Source organism: Helicoverpa armigera, chromosome 13, assembly GCF_030705265.1.
Source record: "Helicoverpa armigera isolate CAAS_96S chromosome 13, ASM3070526v1, whole genome shotgun sequence".
NCBI lineage: Eukaryota > Metazoa > Arthropoda > Insecta > Lepidoptera > Noctuidae > Helicoverpa > Helicoverpa armigera.
The window spans coordinates 7,524,283-7,541,154 of NC_087132.1; the positions used below are offsets into that span (position 1 = coordinate 7,524,283).

Consider the following 16,872-nt stretch of genomic DNA (forward strand, 5'->3'; position numbering starts at 1 on the left):
TCATATATCTACCTAGGACAAGTAGTCCAATTAGGTAGGTCCAACTTCGAGAAAGAGGTCAACCGCCGAATCCAACTCGGCTGGGCAGCGTTCGGGAAACTACGCAATGTCTTTTCGTCCGACATACCTCAGTGCCTCAAGACGAAAGTCTTCAACCAATGTGTGTTACCAGTGATGACTTACGGCACCGAAACGTGGTCTCTCACTATCGGCCTCATCTCAAAGCTCAAAGTCGCTCAACGAGCTATGGAGAGGGCTATGCTCGGTGTTTCTCTACGTGATCGAATCCGAAACGAGGAGATCCGTAGACGAACCAAAGTGACCGATATAGCCCACCGGATTAGCAAGTTGAAGTGGCAATGGGCAGGCCATATTGCTCGCAGAGCAGATGGCAGATGGGGCCGAAAAGTGCTGGAGTGGAGACCACGGACTAGCAAGCGCAGCGTAGGACGTCCACCAACGAGGTGGACAGACGACCTTATAAAGGTCGCCGGAAGACGCTGGATGCAGGTCGCTTCCAACAGGTATCTGTGGAGATCAAAGGGGGAGGCCTATGTTCAGCAGTGGACGTCCTATGGCTGAGATGATGATGATGATGTTCACGTTTTATGGAACAGGGTGGGGCAACCGCCCCAAGCGGACCGTGGCTACGCCCAAGCTATCAGGTGTTGTCTCCCCATTTTGTTTAAGTACATAAAGGTAATGTTACAAATTAGGAATGACTCGAAAAAAATTTAAGTAAGTATACCTACATTTCTGGTGGGTAAGTTTTAAGAGCCATCTTATTTTTCTAGCTGCCATAGCTAATGCTTTTCAGAGTCCAAACTCACGTAAGCACATAAGAAAACTGATATGATTATAGGTATAAATTAATCAATACTCAATTTCCTACCCGACAAATAGGTACCTACAATAATTATCTTGTCATTATGAATGGCCCAGAGATAATGCCAGCCGGCCACACATTATTCTGGGTCGAAGGTTACCTAACCGACCATCCTAATCCTACAAGAAATGCTGAAAGTAAAGTAAAAGGCTTCACTAAAATAGGTATTGGCTTAACACTTCAGATCCGTGTGTAGACTAAATTAGGACTTGAGAGTTTTTGATGAAAATCTAAATGGCTATTAAGTACCCACCACACCTTAAAATAAAGACAAACGCATTCATACACCGCGAATGTAATTTTGAACTTCGTATCTCGTAATAATTAATACCGGTTTGAGTCGCGCGTCAATGCTAACAGCATACCTACCTACTCTTATTTATTTTTTACTAAGTTCAATGATCTCAAAGTAACATGTAATAAATATTTGGTTATATAGACTTTTGATAAAGTATGTTTGTATAGTTTGCCTAGTCACTGTCAGGTAATATAGCATCACTGACAGAAAATTTCCATGCACAGGAAATTATTTGAACGTCCAGTTTCCACAATGTGAGAGAATCGGCATCTGCTCTCTATCATAAACACAATGTGTTCCGAACTAACGATCAATAAACACTTATAGGAAGCGGACTATCGCGGATGAAATGGTTGGTCATTGAAACGTAAAAAGTAGAACACCGTTTTGCACCAGATGCAACAACACCCAACCGACCTCAGCTGGATAAAAATAAACAGTTCAAACCCTTTGAACTTTAACTGCGAACATGGTCAAATGGCTACTCAATTAAGCTCGAATCTAACGGCGTAATAGTATTGGTAAAATGACATGTACACAGTGATCCTTGAGTAAAGTTTACATAGGTATTTACGATCGCAAGATTTATTTTCAGTCTCTTAGCTGGTCAAGTTCAGATGAAGTACGTAATTGACCTTCAGAGATCCCCGATAGCTCAAGCGTTTAAATAAAACCGCTAAAAATAATCTTTGAGATGAGTTTATCACACAACAACATTATTTTTCGAAAGAAGATAAGTCTATGCACTACTAAAAATTAAACGAGATAGGTACCAGACAAAAGTTTTAATTGACTCATGTACACGAACATTTTATAGGTACTAGATGAAAAAGGTAAACTCACAAAGTACATTAAAATCCTGAAAACAACGAATACTTACTAGGCTATTCCTACATCCTATTTATTGATTATCAGCTACCAGGGATCTGTTTAAATTTTACTTAGTCACGTGGCAGGTATAAAGATTGATAGCCATCTCTGTATATCGTATCGACATACAAGGGCGTCTGCGTTAGCTGTCTATTTGCGCAACACCGTTACGGCTTTCGGATATACTAAAACATCAAATAGATCATATTCTCTGCGTTAGCACCGATGCCAGGGCTTCAGGTTTATACCAAACGGATAATTTTAGATTGGTAAAGAATGGCTGACCTCGCGTGAAGCCATGTAAGTGGCTGTGTGCTTATCCACAGGTTGCACTTACATCCAATGTTAACTGTACCTAGTAGTACATACTAACCGGTTTGAAATTTGTAATATCTTATACTTCAACTTCAGAAAAAATTATATTCGCAAATATAGCGCACATAATCTCCCGTTTTATTCAAGGAAATTACTAATCTATGCGGAAAATGCGAATTGGCGATTTAAATGCCGTATAAAATTCAAACGTTATCTGAACAAATTTAATTAGCAACACATATTGTTGTTCTAGAATGCTACATGGCTCGTGACCAAAAGCCTAACCCAATGCAACCAAAATCCTCTTAAGATAAATCTATGTATATTCGAAACATGTTAAATTCCTAAATAAAACTATAATTATGAGAACTTTACACAATATGTATTATAATTTTTACGTTTAGATACATTATTATTTATATAATAATTAATTTCAAAAATTTCATAACAATAGAAATATCTCTGAAACAGGAATGTACATAATAAAGATTATACAATTTTCTTTAGAATAGATAATTTAATTAATATAATTTACTTACTTAATGTTCATTCAAGAACTCAAATTGTGAACTAGAAAAATAAATTTTATATGGTTTATAATTTATAATATCAACGATATAAATATTACCAATTATAAATTGATTTACGATATTGCCTCTTCAGTTATTTACTTATTGTGTAATTAACTTTAGAATATTCTTAGTTTGTAACTTGGTATTTAAAACACATTTTTGTGACAATTTAATTTTTCAAATACATGACAATTAGCGAAATTATTTCGCTTTCGACTAGCATACATAATAAAGACTCGAAAATTCTCATTTTAATCAAAATGTAATTATTTGAAAGGGTTATTTAGAATTTAAACTTTTCACAGACTTTGAATATAATACGCAAAAATTAATAGCACTGCAATGTAGAATACTTACTCTCTTTATAATTATACTTCTACATCATCAAATTTTCGTATTTAATCTAAAACATCAATATTATTCTAAAACAGATCACAGCCCTACTACGGCAATTTAAAAAGAACAAGGAAAAATCTTTATAATTTTACATAATATGCAAAAACTCGGCAGAATTGCCACACCGTAGTTGGGTTGCAAATTGCAAATGCATAAAATATCTTATGTATTTTCTTCAATGTGTTCCAGAACTATAAATAAATAACACGATTTAATATCACGAAATATTGTTACAACGTCTTAATATTACTTACAAGGTATATATTTTATACCATTAAATATTTGATTGAAACAATGGATAGTTCCCCAAGTAATAAATTATAAAAAAGACGGGAACAATGTAGTTTACACTTACATTACAGTTCCATCGTAATAAAAGTAAACAAACATAAATATTCTTATGATAGGTACAACATGTTTAAAAAATGAACAAACATAAGATCACGGATGAATCTAACTATGACTGCAGATGTATTTCTAGACGTTACTTTAGTTTGGTAAACAGGCGCACAATAGCAAAGTTACTTTTAAAAATTGCCTATTTACGCCTTAGTAAAAATTACAAATGCAAGCATAGTATCTACGAATGGCAAATAGACTAAATAAAGCACAATTTTTACGCCAGGAAATCCTGCGTAGAGATTCAACTCCTCTCTTCAACTTACATTCGAAACAAAAAATAACATGATTTTTATATATTATGCATATGCTGCACATTATCCGTTACAATAGAAGTACGTAACAAGTTTTTACAGTTAGAATATGAAACCAGTCATTACAACATTTTAGCATTTAGGTATACAACGATAATAATTATGGGTTCTTTCTCATCCCAATTTACTATTTTAAAAGTTGTTTACTCTTATCTATACGCAGAATAAATAATCAAATCCGAATTGGAAAACTATGTGCATATAAATGTAGTCTGCCCAAACAATACTGATGTACGTGGGACAGAATAACTAGTCATAATCTAATACGAGATGATAATTTTACGACGATCGTACATTAAGCACTATCCTATCACAAACATCGTCTAACCCGAGGAAGATTAAGCGTTTTAAGGAATACTAATAAGAGAATTACGCTAAATTAACGACGAATTCGAGATGAAGAACCGCCACTTACGGGAGCCAACAGCCGTCTAGGAACTAGAAGACGAGCGTTGCCTCTAGCAGGCCGCGAAGCTCCAGGAAGTTTTAAATCAGCTAGATGTGAAGCGTAGCCATCATTAAGAGTCGTTGCCATATTACTGTACTTTTTACTGATCCGACCAATGGCATAAATTTGTTTTGGTGAAAGTCCACAGTTATGATAAACAGTAATGTCTTTCCCTGAACCGTATGCAGCGTGCATAATTATTCCATGTTCAGTTATAAGATTGTTTAAATGTGCTGCTTTGTGACCTAGTGGGTCTGTTGAAAATCCATCAGAGAAGAATACTAAGCCATGAGGAAAGTTATGCTCGGCTAACCACGAAATAACTTTTCTTTGTTGCATGTCTGGTCTGCCAGTTATGTACAAAATGAGATATCCAAGGTCCTGCCAAAATCGCACAACATCTACGGCACCGGCTCTTACCTTTGGGTCTCGACCGGTAACCGATACGCTGGCAGTAAAAGATCCATCAATACTAAACACAACGCACTCAGTTTGGGGAGGCACAACGGCTAAATGAAAATTGCACATCGTGTGATCACCACGTACAACAACTCTTACAGGATATATTCCACAAGCGACACTCTGACGTTCCGGCAGCGTATATGTTATCCTCCCAGTTTTATCTGTTACAACAGTAGATAATATCACCCATTCGCCTGCAGGAGGATCCTTCATCATGTAAATATCTACTTTCTCGCCTGTCAAAGTTATCATATCTAACGGGCCGTACATAAAACGGGCAGAAAATGTTTGCGGGCAGCCCTCTTTGACAATTACGTCATTAGCTCTATGATTTGCAGCTACGTTTTTCAATTTCACCGACGTCCGTTTACGCATCCATTTTTCCCTCTCTTGTCCAGGTTTGAACATCGGACATTCTTTATCATCTGAGTGTCCATATAGAGCTAAGTCAAAATGACCGATTTGCCGTAATATAAAAGCGATAACATCTGAACTTTCCCAATAACTAGCATGGAATAGGTGAGGTAAAGCGTTTGTGGGAAAATTCGTCAGCCCTTCGGGACAGTATAAAGCGTAGTCCAGTCTTTTAGAACCCCACCATTTTTGCTGTAATGCATTCATAGTAATTAAAGGAATGTTATCTACTAAACCACTTACTGTACTTTGTACAGATGCCTCGGAAAGTCTTCTTAACACAGGAGTTGGTGGCATTTGCAGGTGATCGCCAAATAGTTGGGGATGACTCTGTATCAATTCCATTAAATGGTAGGGTTGACCATTACCTAACGGGTATTTAGTATATCGAGCAACATTTATTGGTGGTAGATTAGTGAATCTTGCTGATAGCAATGGTTCCAATCTTGAGCCAACAGGGTCTGTTGGATGGAACAAGTTAAACACTTGTTGTACAGGTGGTTTCATAATGTCACGCGATTTATCATCAGAAATTTTTCTTGATGCTAATATAAGCGACAATGGACTACCAAAAGTAAAAAAGTCGCTCACTTCAAACTCAAATTTTATATGGTTATCACTTGTGGATGACGAACGCCTTCTGGGTGTCGGAGCTTGTAAGTGAGACTTGTTGAGGTAGTGCGGTTCTAATGGATCATTTGGAATAGTTATCTCAGTATCCAATATACTATTCTCACTATCGTGTCTTGATTGGTATTGTAAAGTTCTTATTAGAGCATCATAAGCTAACACTGAACCCATACTATCTCCAACAATACAGACTTGGCCATTGAATCCTTTCCCATCATCAGATTTGATAAATTCATTGTATGTGGCATTTGCCGAATTTATAGTCTTTGTTACGGATTCCGGATATTCTGGAGATGATGTCGCAATTAATGGTATAGCGCCAATAGGTATAAGATCATTTGTGAGAGAAGGAGATTCGATAGTAGATGGTGAACAATCAAAACTGTAAGGGCTCAATGTTGACAACACTCCCAAAGCTTCAGTGCATATAGATGGGCACGATACTAGTTTTATTGCTATGTGACCTATAAGCGTAGGATAATGCTGGCGCATCACTGATTCAAAAGCACCTTTAAAAGTAGTTACATCCGATTTCTTAGCAGTCATGTCAACATTTGCATCTAAAACGCTTCCAGCATGAAATACAAGAATTAAAACAGTTGTTGGGCAAGAGCTATGAACAGGTGTCTCTGGACAACCATCAATACTTGGATGACTTTGTAAATTAGGCATTCTACGTGAACCTCTCTCAGAAGTGACCCTTTTCAAGAAAGAGGGATTAAAGATACTGTCTTCTTGACTATTATCGCCTTGAGTTGGCGATATATCAATATCAGCTTCATCCAGAGAACACATGGAAGACCATTTGTTAAAAGATGACTCGCAATCATAAAATTCATCCTCAGAACCTGTTTCGGTTTCTGATTCCCTGACAAGGGTTTCCATTCTCCAGTTAGCAGCCTGTGCTTGCAAACTTTTAATAGAGCCTGAAGATGATGATCTAAGATTAGTTTTAGAAGAGGTTTTGTGTTCAGATGGGGGTGTTCCCTCAGGTGTCAAATGTTTTTGTATTCTTTTTTCAGCATTATTTTTCTTTGAAACTAATGGTGTTGGCACATCTTCATTCTTTTCTAAGCTGCTCATTGTAGCTGCAAGCGATTTTGAATTCTCTTCTGACAGGTCCTGTTCATCACTAGTATCTCCAGCCATCTTCTTCTGCAATGCTAATTGAGTTTGACGCTCAATTTCTCTGATATCGTCCATTGTTAGACCATACCATTCATCTTGCCATGCCCAGGCTTGACGGTGAGCTCTTAACATAGTTTTTCTAAGTGCAACATCATGAATGAATTTTTCTAATTTTGTTTGCATGCCCCAATATCTGAATTCTACCTTGCATAGCTTGTAAGCACACATTAGAGATTTTCCATTTGGCAGTGGTTGTGGCTTACCTTGGACTTCACTCCAGTACTCTTCAAGCCAATTGTCTGTAAGAGGACCCCTATTGCATTTTTGTGATTCAAACAATTTAGGGTCCTCCTCCTTAACATAATCAGCACCATAAAGCTGATCTTTGCAGACATCAATAATATCAACTATTCTACTTTTTAAATCACTTCCCGTTAGGTTGAAGACATTTTCTTGGTGGCCATTATCGGAATGATAATAAGTTTCTATTTCTAATGAAAATTTTTCAACAAATGGACATGTGTATCTAGTTTTTGTGTAAGGGTAAGCATTCCAAGCTTCTTCAGACACTGTTAAGGCAGATTTTGGAAGCAAGCTTTTAAACCATCCTGGCAGATGGCTACCAACATGGTATATTTTCTGAGTGTACTGACCTTTCCCACCAGGGCCATCATCATATGGTTCATTAACTAGAATTTCCACACCACTCCCCTCACCAGAACTTTCTTCTCTGCTCTTTTTAGCTATCATATACAGCTGAGCAATCCTGTACTCCTCCACAGTGAGAGGTAAAGGTATCCGATACTCCTTAATCAGCATGTTGATGATCTACTTTGAGCTTTCACTGTAATTAATCATATTCTGAAACAAAGAAATGTAATATTGTTATTAACAATATACTACATACATTTAATTCAATGTATGGTGTTAGGAAAACATTTGGAACAATGCCATCAAAAATTTTATATCAAGGACATAAAAAACATAAATTATTTTATTTCTTTGTTTAATGGGCATATTTCTTATTGGCTGGCAATCATATTTCTCTTAAAGACTGCAATACTTCGACATTATGTATTGTTTTAATCATATGTGATTGAAAGTCTGAATTAACGTAAACTCTTTTCTAATAAAAACAAGAAAGGTGCGTTAAATTTTACATGTCCGATAAAGAATCATCCATGAATCACAGTTCAATAGTACAGAAAAATAAAAAAGAATAAGAGTAATCAGCTTAAAATCAATGCATTAGTAATCTTTATTATGAACTAATAGACCACTTAATCTTGATAAGAAAGTTTTAACGCTTAATATTATTAATCCTACGTTTAATTTGAATGTAGATTGTACAAGATAAAAATGTGTTTCTATACGTTTATTTTTTTGTTCGTCATATTACTAATTGATGTTTTCTTCACCATACTGCAATAAGCTAATTATTGAAATACGTACCTCAAGAGATCGTATCTTATAGAGTTTCACTTCACACTTTGCACAGCATTTTTAATTCATTATTTTATGTTTTTCACAAAATACATCAAGCACTGATCTACGGATGAACTTTGACATTTTCGCGAACGTAATGTCAATATGGCCTAAGTGCCATTCCTTTTCATGTTGGTTGTACACACGAACGTTAGCATCTCACAATAGCAACAAGGGGAGTACGGTTGTTCACTAAAGAAGATAACAGTTACAAGCACTTCATATGAGAGCACAATACCACATCCTACTCGTGACTATTTCACAAACAAAATGCAACATGAAATCCACTACCCCACGAGCAATGTAAATAAATATACTTTGTATACAGTTCTAGCAAAGTTTATGTTCCTATATGCGCGATCGTAGATTGGAACGCTGTTGATTCTGCGTAGGTACGATGCAGTCGTATTCATAGTCTTTCTTACTTTAGATACCCGTTTGAGGAAAGAAAACATAAATTCATGTGTTGCATGCTAATTCCTATGTCATTGAGGTCATAAGGCAAATTCCTTTTCACCTTGTTAGAGGACCTGAATGGTAAAATAGGCAATGGTTTAGGACTTTACGGAGTTCGGCGCTAAGTCACGACGCTCGGTTTGATCAATCAAAAGGTAAAGTAACTCTTGGTGCAGTTGGGCCGGACCGTGGATGAAGCATTGCGAGTTTCTTCGTAATCCTAGCGGTCATTTCTACATCATTTTACGAGTACTCAGAGGCCAAAAAATCTGATACTAAGCGTTGATGTAATTATCCTTATGCTTGGCTTGAGTTGATCAAATTGACAATCATTTCGTAATAAACTGAAAACCAACGCAACACAGTTAGGGAAGACTTTTTAAAGGCCTTAAGTTTTTTACTTTAGCTTTTAAAATATTTAGTTCTAAATATTTTACACTAAATATTTAGTGGGTTGGATTTTACCATATAACTTCATTATAACGATGAACGATTGGCTGTACAACTTTATTTTCACTTGACCAATTTTTGTTTCAGTATCATGTCACTCAAGGGCGGATCCAACTTCGGCGCCAGGGCAGGGTCACACAGTCGTGATCAAGTCCAAAAAATATTAATTATTGATTAAGTTAAGATAATGTATACTTACTAATGTTATAAAGCTAAAGTTGCCGCCATTTGGTTTTATATACCTATTGGATTCTCAATATTCTTATGAATTCAATGTGTTTCCTCGTGATATTACGCCGAGGTCTTCGCTGTATGTATGTTCAAGTCGAGTACTATACTAAAGTCAAGAATAGACTTTTTTTTGTAGAAAATGGCCCAAGCAGAGCGAGCGCGATTTCTTGTATTTATAGTATACAAACGTCAAATATAAAAGAGCGCGAGCGAAGCGAGCGCGAAAATCTTTATTCAGGTCGAGGCCTAAACGTAATCTGTATTTTTAGTTATAGCCTTTTTCTATGACAATTTCTACTGATTCACTCAGAAAAAAAATTACCCAATACTTACGAAAAGCATAATGAAAAGAAAATAATTATGTAAAACATCATGTTTAATCATTTTAATTAGTGGTCCACCTAGGTCCTGGACCAGGGCCAGGGGGTGTTCATGACCTTGTAACCTAGCCCCTGGATCCGCTCTTGATGTCACCCAATCTCTACCATGAAAACAAAAGGAAAATTAAAAACGGCGCAACTATGAATATTCCTCTCTTTACTAGATGGACACGAGAAAATCGATAGCAGTCGTCGCAGAATTAAAGCGCCGACGTTGTACTTTATACATTTTTATGTACACATGTATCTATATATAAACACTATTTGTACTTTAAATTAATAGCAGCTATCGTAGAACTTTGCTATTTTAGATTCGCATGTAACTAGGTGTCTATCCAAATAAACATCTGTAATTTTCCATAGAACTGTAGGTAAACTGTGTGGTCAGTAAATTATTACTTACAATGAATACTTGCTAATAACTAGGTATAGATAAGGTAGAACCTGTAACGCACCTACAAGCGCACATCGCTCGTTTGCTTAGCAGTGCCGGATTAAACAAGCGCGTGGTTCCCCTTTTTTGTAGGCAGGTAGGTAGAGTGGGATACTTGCCTATGGCCCCTCTTGTGCCAGGACAAGCGTGTTTATCGTCGTTTCCTCTCTTCAGTAGGTATAGCCAGGTCACATGGTCGAAAATCGTCAAAGTCGGAGCAAAGTCTATACCCAGGGTTTCCAGGCAAGCCTTTAGCTACTGAAGCAATATTTTTGGGATTAGGCCTGCCATATTCAGAAGCATGTTAAGCCTCAAAAAGGATATAGGTTCTATTAAAATGTAATAGAAACAGCTAAAAATAAATGTATTTGGCCACATAAATCCCTTTAGAACTAAGTAGGTGCTGGGCCCCAAGAGGCGCGGGGCCCAAAGCAATTTCTACTCTTGCTATACGGTTAATCCGCCACTGTTGCTATGGTGCCGTTTACAGTGTCTAGTATCTATTCATTAGTCATAAATGATCGATAATGTTGTATTGTTATGAGCATACGCAATATAAGTCACTGGTCATAATATTAGGTACCTACCTGGACCTGGGTAGAATAAGTACCTACCTACCAACGTTGAGCTAGGCAGGTACAAACTACCCCAGTTTAGTTTATTCTTAAATACCTACACATGCACATTCAGATTGCTGAAATTGAGATGTGCCCTTTACAGTACCTATCTCGTTTTCGGGTGCTAGAAGCGAAATCCCTTCCTTTCAAGAAAATAGTATCAGGAGATTCGGTCAGTAAATACCTATGCGTATTTATAAAGCAAGAGTAAATAAGACAGAAATAAACAAACGACTGTTGGCAGTAAAATATCCCTGTTTATTTCATATTCACCACATATTAAATACATTATAACACTCACATCATGTGCGGAATACAAATATAAAAAATGCAAAAACGTAACAAGTTCGCGCATTGTAATGAGATTATTATAAGAAGCCATAAATTGCATATCTAAGTTGCATTGCATCATTCAATGATTTGTACGAGCAAAATCCTTGTTCGAAGCCCGTGAGGTTGACACGTGTTTTTTAGACCAAAGGTTAACCTACATACATAATACTTAAGGTTCGTTTGCACGAGTACGATGTGGGCGTAGGTATGTCTATGTATTTATCCCAATGTATGCTATAAAAAGTTGCTCCACGTGCCACGCTAGAATAAAATAACAAAATATATTTTCTTACATAAGTAATTTTAAATTTTACTTAAGGTAATTTCATTTAGGTATAATATAAGGCACTGTTATACATTGCACAATAAAGCACTTATAAGGACGTTTACGATTTATACGTATCATTGATTGCAAGTCTCGTTTCTGCATTGTTGTGCTCACCAAACTATACATTCCTCCTTAATTAGTAATAAACCATTATATAAAAATATTAACAACTCTCCATATTTACTTAGTATGCTTAGTTTACTATTATATTAAAGCGTAAATAATGAACAATAAGCCTAGCAAATATTTTTTATGGTTTTTAAAATGCATTTAAAGAAAATAAATAATGGTTACGCTTACACTTATTTGCAAATATGGAATAAAAAGCTGTAAAAAAATATTAAAAGCACCAATATGAATACAAAGTTAATGTTTGAAATAAAAATAATCTTTTCCTTATTCTTATTGATCCCAGTGTAAATCCTGGTGTTTTACATAACAAAATTAAAAATAATTTAACAAGAAATGCAACAGAAATGTAAATGAAGTTAAATAAAATATACATAGATTATCCTGACAGTATTTTGGTAATGTCTAAGAACGATTTGTGCAGAGCCTCGATGTACTGAGAGCTATCGTTGTGGGGTTTATAACTGGCCACTGCTGCCCCCAACTTGTCAGGGAATGCGGAATATCTGAGAAAATTCAAAACATAAAAATTAATTATAAGTTTTATGGAGAAATCAGGCGACTGAGCTAACTGACTGGGTTTTTTTTGCAACTCGCTGTTTTGGCGACGTATTTGTGATTATAAAAAAAATCTAGAGCTCCGTTTTTCGGAAGGCATCATCCTCCGAGCCTTTTCCCAATCATGTTGGGGTCGGCTTCCAGTCTAACCGGATTCAGTTGAGTACCAGTGCTTTACAAGAAGCGACTGCCTATCTGACCTCCTCAACCCAGTTACCCGGGCAACCCGATACCCCTTGGTTAGACTGGTGTCAGACTTACTGGTTTCTGACTACCCGTAACGACTGCCAAGGATGTTCAATGACAGCTCATCAAATATTTATAAGTTTCTGTGATTTCACAAAAAAAAAATTACACTTACGCAATGCCAAAACCTTCTTTGACAACAGGTCCAAATCCTCCCGCCATGACACTAGGTGACGACAGCGTACTTGTGCTTAGAATGGACTTATTCAAGAATTTATACTCGTAAGAGTCAAATATCTCTGGCCTAGGCACATTGTTATCTTCGGCCATCTTCATTAAGGCAAACATATGACGGTCGAAGCCTTGGCCCATAGCTGCGTCTTTGACCAGTTCTAAGTGAAGTTTGGAGCATTCAGTCAGTTTAGCGCGAAGTTCGTCTATTGAAGTGTTATTCGAATGCAGGGTTTCACAAAATGCCTGGAATGAAAATAAAAATGATCCTCTGACATGAATGGTTAGCTCCTGTCCGCGTTTTCAGTCGGGTCTCCGAACACAATTTATCGCCGTTTGTTTCATCTATTAAATTTTGAGGAACCATGGACACAAAAAGACAATTTGTTCAATTAAGTTAATTGTTATACAAAAATAAAGAAGAAGCATACTCCATACCAAGTGCATCCAAGGACTGTACCTAGTTTATCAAGTACCCCATTGCCTTAAACATTTGCATTGCAGACTAGCGCATACTGATCGCATCATGATTGTCAGGGTAATTTATTTTCACTCTTTGACCCATGATATTGTACATTGCAAGACTCGTAAACCGAGGCAGTTAATGTTGTTATTATGTCTATGTATCAACTTGAGTTTGTAGGTCAATTATAAAGTGGTTACTGATTCCACTGAATGGATTTATGATAAGGTAATTAGATTATAATGAGAGAGGTAAACTTAGTAACATAATTATGAACTATGTTAACATATAAAAATAGGTATTTACCGATTTTTTGGGATAACGGTCTATTGTATAGAACATATTTATTTTCAAATAAAGAAATGTCCGTTCTTTTTCTTTAATTACCTAATTTTTTTCATTCTTTTTTAAAAAGATACGTTTCATACCTTAGTTTTATCCGTGCAAGGCCGCATGGTTTCCGTCCTTCCATGTTTGAAGGCCGAAGTGCTGCAAGACTCGTATGTACCCACAAAGTTACCCTTTAATAAATGATGAGCTGCCTGAAAAAATAAAAAAGGTGTTGTATAATTAATTTTCTTAATAAAAAAAGAGTTACAGTGTTATTGAACAGAGGGAGAGTGAGTTATTTAAATGTCACAAAAAAATACAGTGTTTCCATAGTAAGGGCAGGATTAAAAAAATATATTAGACAATGAAAAAGCTAAATAATGTTGCCTTATTGTGTAATGTGGCAGGTTTAAGTGCTTTAGTAAGGCTAGAATAAGTTGCAATGTTCTGCAATATAAAATTGTATAAATAAGTTAGTTTACCTGGAATGAAAGTTGCATAATGCAGTCAGGGCTAACTTTGAATTTCTTACAAGCCGCTTTATTAAGACCTTCATACAAAATGTAGTCTATGCTGAGCGAGTCGCACCACGCCTTGTATTCTTTCTTGGCGTTATCAATAAATTGCTTCGATTTGTCATCCAATTTAAATTCTGAAAACATAATAAGTTTTAATTTTTTAAGTTGTTGATAAGTTTCCAGTTCTTATGGTGGATACTGGGTTCACCATTTTCAGTTGTCTAATCGTCGATTTCACTAATGGGAGGCAATTGTTTTATAGTGAACTGGTGCATCCTGTAGTATGCTTGTTCAAGCAATTTTACTGTGAAGAAGACATGGGATTTTATATCTCACCTAATTTCTGTACACTAATGTTACTATCTGCTGGCTTGGAATCTGGATGAATGAAAGGTTTTTTCGTAGTTTCGGCGTATATGTCTTGGAAGAATCTGAGTACCGCCACGCCATCTCCCCAGGAATGTTCGAAGTTCACACCGGCTACCCCATCTCGAGTTACAATAAGGCTGAATGACTTGTCAAACCACCTGAAAATTAGTTATGTATATTATGTATTATTAATTAGCCAACATATTTATCTGTAGTCTGAGTTATTCACTCAAATCTTGTAAGCTATTCACCCTAAATAAAGTACATAATGAAGAAGAAAACATGGCACATAATTTTACTTTGTAATATATTTAAGGTACTGCATTATGTACTATGTAAATTATTACATATCGTATTTAATTCTAAATTGTGTACCATATTATATGGGGTGTTAAAAATACTCACTAAGCTATGTGATAAACCACACTTTAGTTACCTGTTTAACCCATCACTATGTAGGTATTTCTTCAAGAGAACTCTTTTATCATCATTAATAGTATCATCATCTAAAATTAAATTGAATATTGCTGAGTCTATCTTATTCAGGACTTCACTGTTCCCAGTTGACTCTAAATGAGTCCTTTGTTTTGCCCATACATCCCGGTTTTGAGTAGTTAAAATTCCCAATGGATGTTCAGCAGCTGTAGTATTGTCATTCATGATTTGGGCCAAGTTGCCCAGTATTTCCTGAGGTGACAAGAGGTTACCTGAAAACCAATTTAATCTGTATGTAAACAATGTAAAATTGATTAACTTGCATGAACTAAATTGATAAGGTTATCTTGTGATTAAAGTGCTGTATTAAGATTAGTTACGGACATTGAACTGATTGAATAACAGTTTAGTCTCTTTAGTGCAAAAAAAATATATCCGGCAAAAGATAATATGTGTTTGGCTAGACTGAATCTATAAATTATTGATAAATAAGTTTATATCTACTATATTCTTAAAATTAAATTACCATTTGCATCTAAAACATCAAATACATAAAAGTTTCCCTGTTTTTGAACAACTACATGTTTGCTTTTAGGATCCCTGAAGATCTCATCTTTAGTCTGTCTGGGCAAGCGAGTGGCACCAAATAAACCCACAAACTGGCTCATGTCTAGAGGAAATACTTTCATTAAGTAGGCACCATACCTGTCAATAGTTAACATAATACAGTTACTAAAAAATAAAGTTAGCACAAAAGTATTCATAACATATAAGCCTTTTATTTTTATTATTTACTAGCTGATCCGAACTTCGTATCGTTCAAACCTTCTCTGGACCTCTACAAACATTTTTAAACCAAAATCAGCTCAATCGGCCCAACCATTCTTGAGTTTTAATCAGACTAACAAACAACAATTCATTTTTATTTATATAGAAGATAGATTTTTATTGCATAGAACAAATGTACAAAACATACCATGAAATAGCTTCAGGCAGCATCCTTGTGAAATTCCTGAACAATGGTGTGTCACTTTTTTTAGGATTCATATGGTACACCTCTGGTTCCAGAATCTGTTCTCTCAGTGACAACATGAACCTTACAGAACTTATCAGAATGTTTGCAGACCTGATGAGCTGATCATTATACTCTGGTCTGACATCATTTTGGAACACTATCATTGGGTTATAATTTATAGGAAGTGGTACTCTGTCGCGTAAATAAAGATCAAACCAATATTCCGAAATGTAGCTGGTATGCTTGTTTCTTTTATCTTTTGCTATAAGTTTCTCTTGAAGAATTTTTCCTTCCTTGGCTATGAAATTGCCAGTGCGCTGCTGAGCTTCCTCATACTGGTTATCATTCAGTAAAGGTCTTAACGCTTTCAAATATCTCTCGCCTGTCTTGGAAAGATCTGGTATTGGCAACCGCGGCAGTGATTTCTGGAAATGCATTGTCGGCAACTTGCTTCTTTGTAAATATTGATACTCAACATCTTTAACATTTTTATTAAAGTTTCTTTGCTGGTTAAACTTTGGACACACAGAATTATTTTTGAAAATAATAGTGTTAGCTCTTATCATTTTAAATTAAGTTTGTAAATAAACACCTTTACTTATTATACTTAGACTTTTGTTTAAAACCTACTTAGGACTAGGGTTTAATAAAAATAAATCACAAAAATAAAAGTTTGGAAGAAAAATGTGTGTAGAAAACACAAATTAAAACAGAAAATTATTCGTTGTCATAGTGTCAATGAACTTCAAATGTCAAAGTCCATTTTTATAGTGTTGTACTTACGTGTTTACTA

At 35.8% G+C, this 16,872-nt stretch overlaps 2 protein-coding genes across 2 annotated transcripts; both read right to left on the reverse strand.

Moving 5' to 3' along the window:
* LOC110370677 (protein retinal degeneration B) lies at positions 1-9,043 on the reverse strand. Its single transcript, XM_021326572.3, has 2 exons — positions 8,585-9,043; positions 1-7,993 (listed from the first exon to the last, which is right to left on the reverse strand). The coding sequence occupies exon 2, from the start codon at positions 7,949-7,951 to the stop codon at positions 4,430-4,432; it is 3,522 nt and encodes a 1,173-aa protein (XP_021182247.2). The 5' UTR covers positions 7,952-7,993; positions 8,585-9,043; the 3' UTR covers positions 1-4,429.
* Positions 9,044-11,421: 2,378 nt separating this feature from the next.
* On the reverse strand, positions 11,422-16,822 carry LOC110370720 (carnitine O-palmitoyltransferase 2, mitochondrial). The gene is made up of 8 exons (XM_021326629.3): positions 16,041-16,822; positions 15,591-15,769; positions 15,066-15,336; positions 14,597-14,787; positions 14,225-14,394; positions 13,841-13,954; positions 12,894-13,195; positions 11,422-12,480 (listed from the first exon to the last, which is right to left on the reverse strand). The coding sequence occupies exons 1-8, from the start codon at positions 16,643-16,645 to the stop codon at positions 12,354-12,356; spliced, it is 1,959 nt and encodes a 652-aa protein (XP_021182304.3). The 5' UTR covers positions 16,646-16,822; the 3' UTR covers positions 11,422-12,353.
* Positions 16,823-16,872: the final 50 nt, after the last annotated feature.

Bases quoted from the DNA above. Each gene is read 5' to 3' on its own strand.
- LOC110370677 (XM_021326572.3), bottom strand. From the start codon at position 7,951: ATGCTGATTAAGGAGTATCGGATACCTTTACCTCTCACTGTGGAGGAG.
- LOC110370720 (XM_021326629.3), bottom strand. From the start codon at position 16,645: ATGATAAGAGCTAACACTATTATTTTCAAAAATAATTCTGTGTGTCCA. The intron at 15,770-16,040 runs GTATGTTTTGTA...AACTATTGACAG, and splicing joins CTGCCTGAAGCTATTTCATG to GTATGGTGCCTACTTAATGA. The intron at 13,955-14,224 runs GTAAACTAACTT...TTATTTTTTCAG, and splicing joins TTATGCAACTTTCATTCCAG to GCAGCTCATCATTTATTAAA.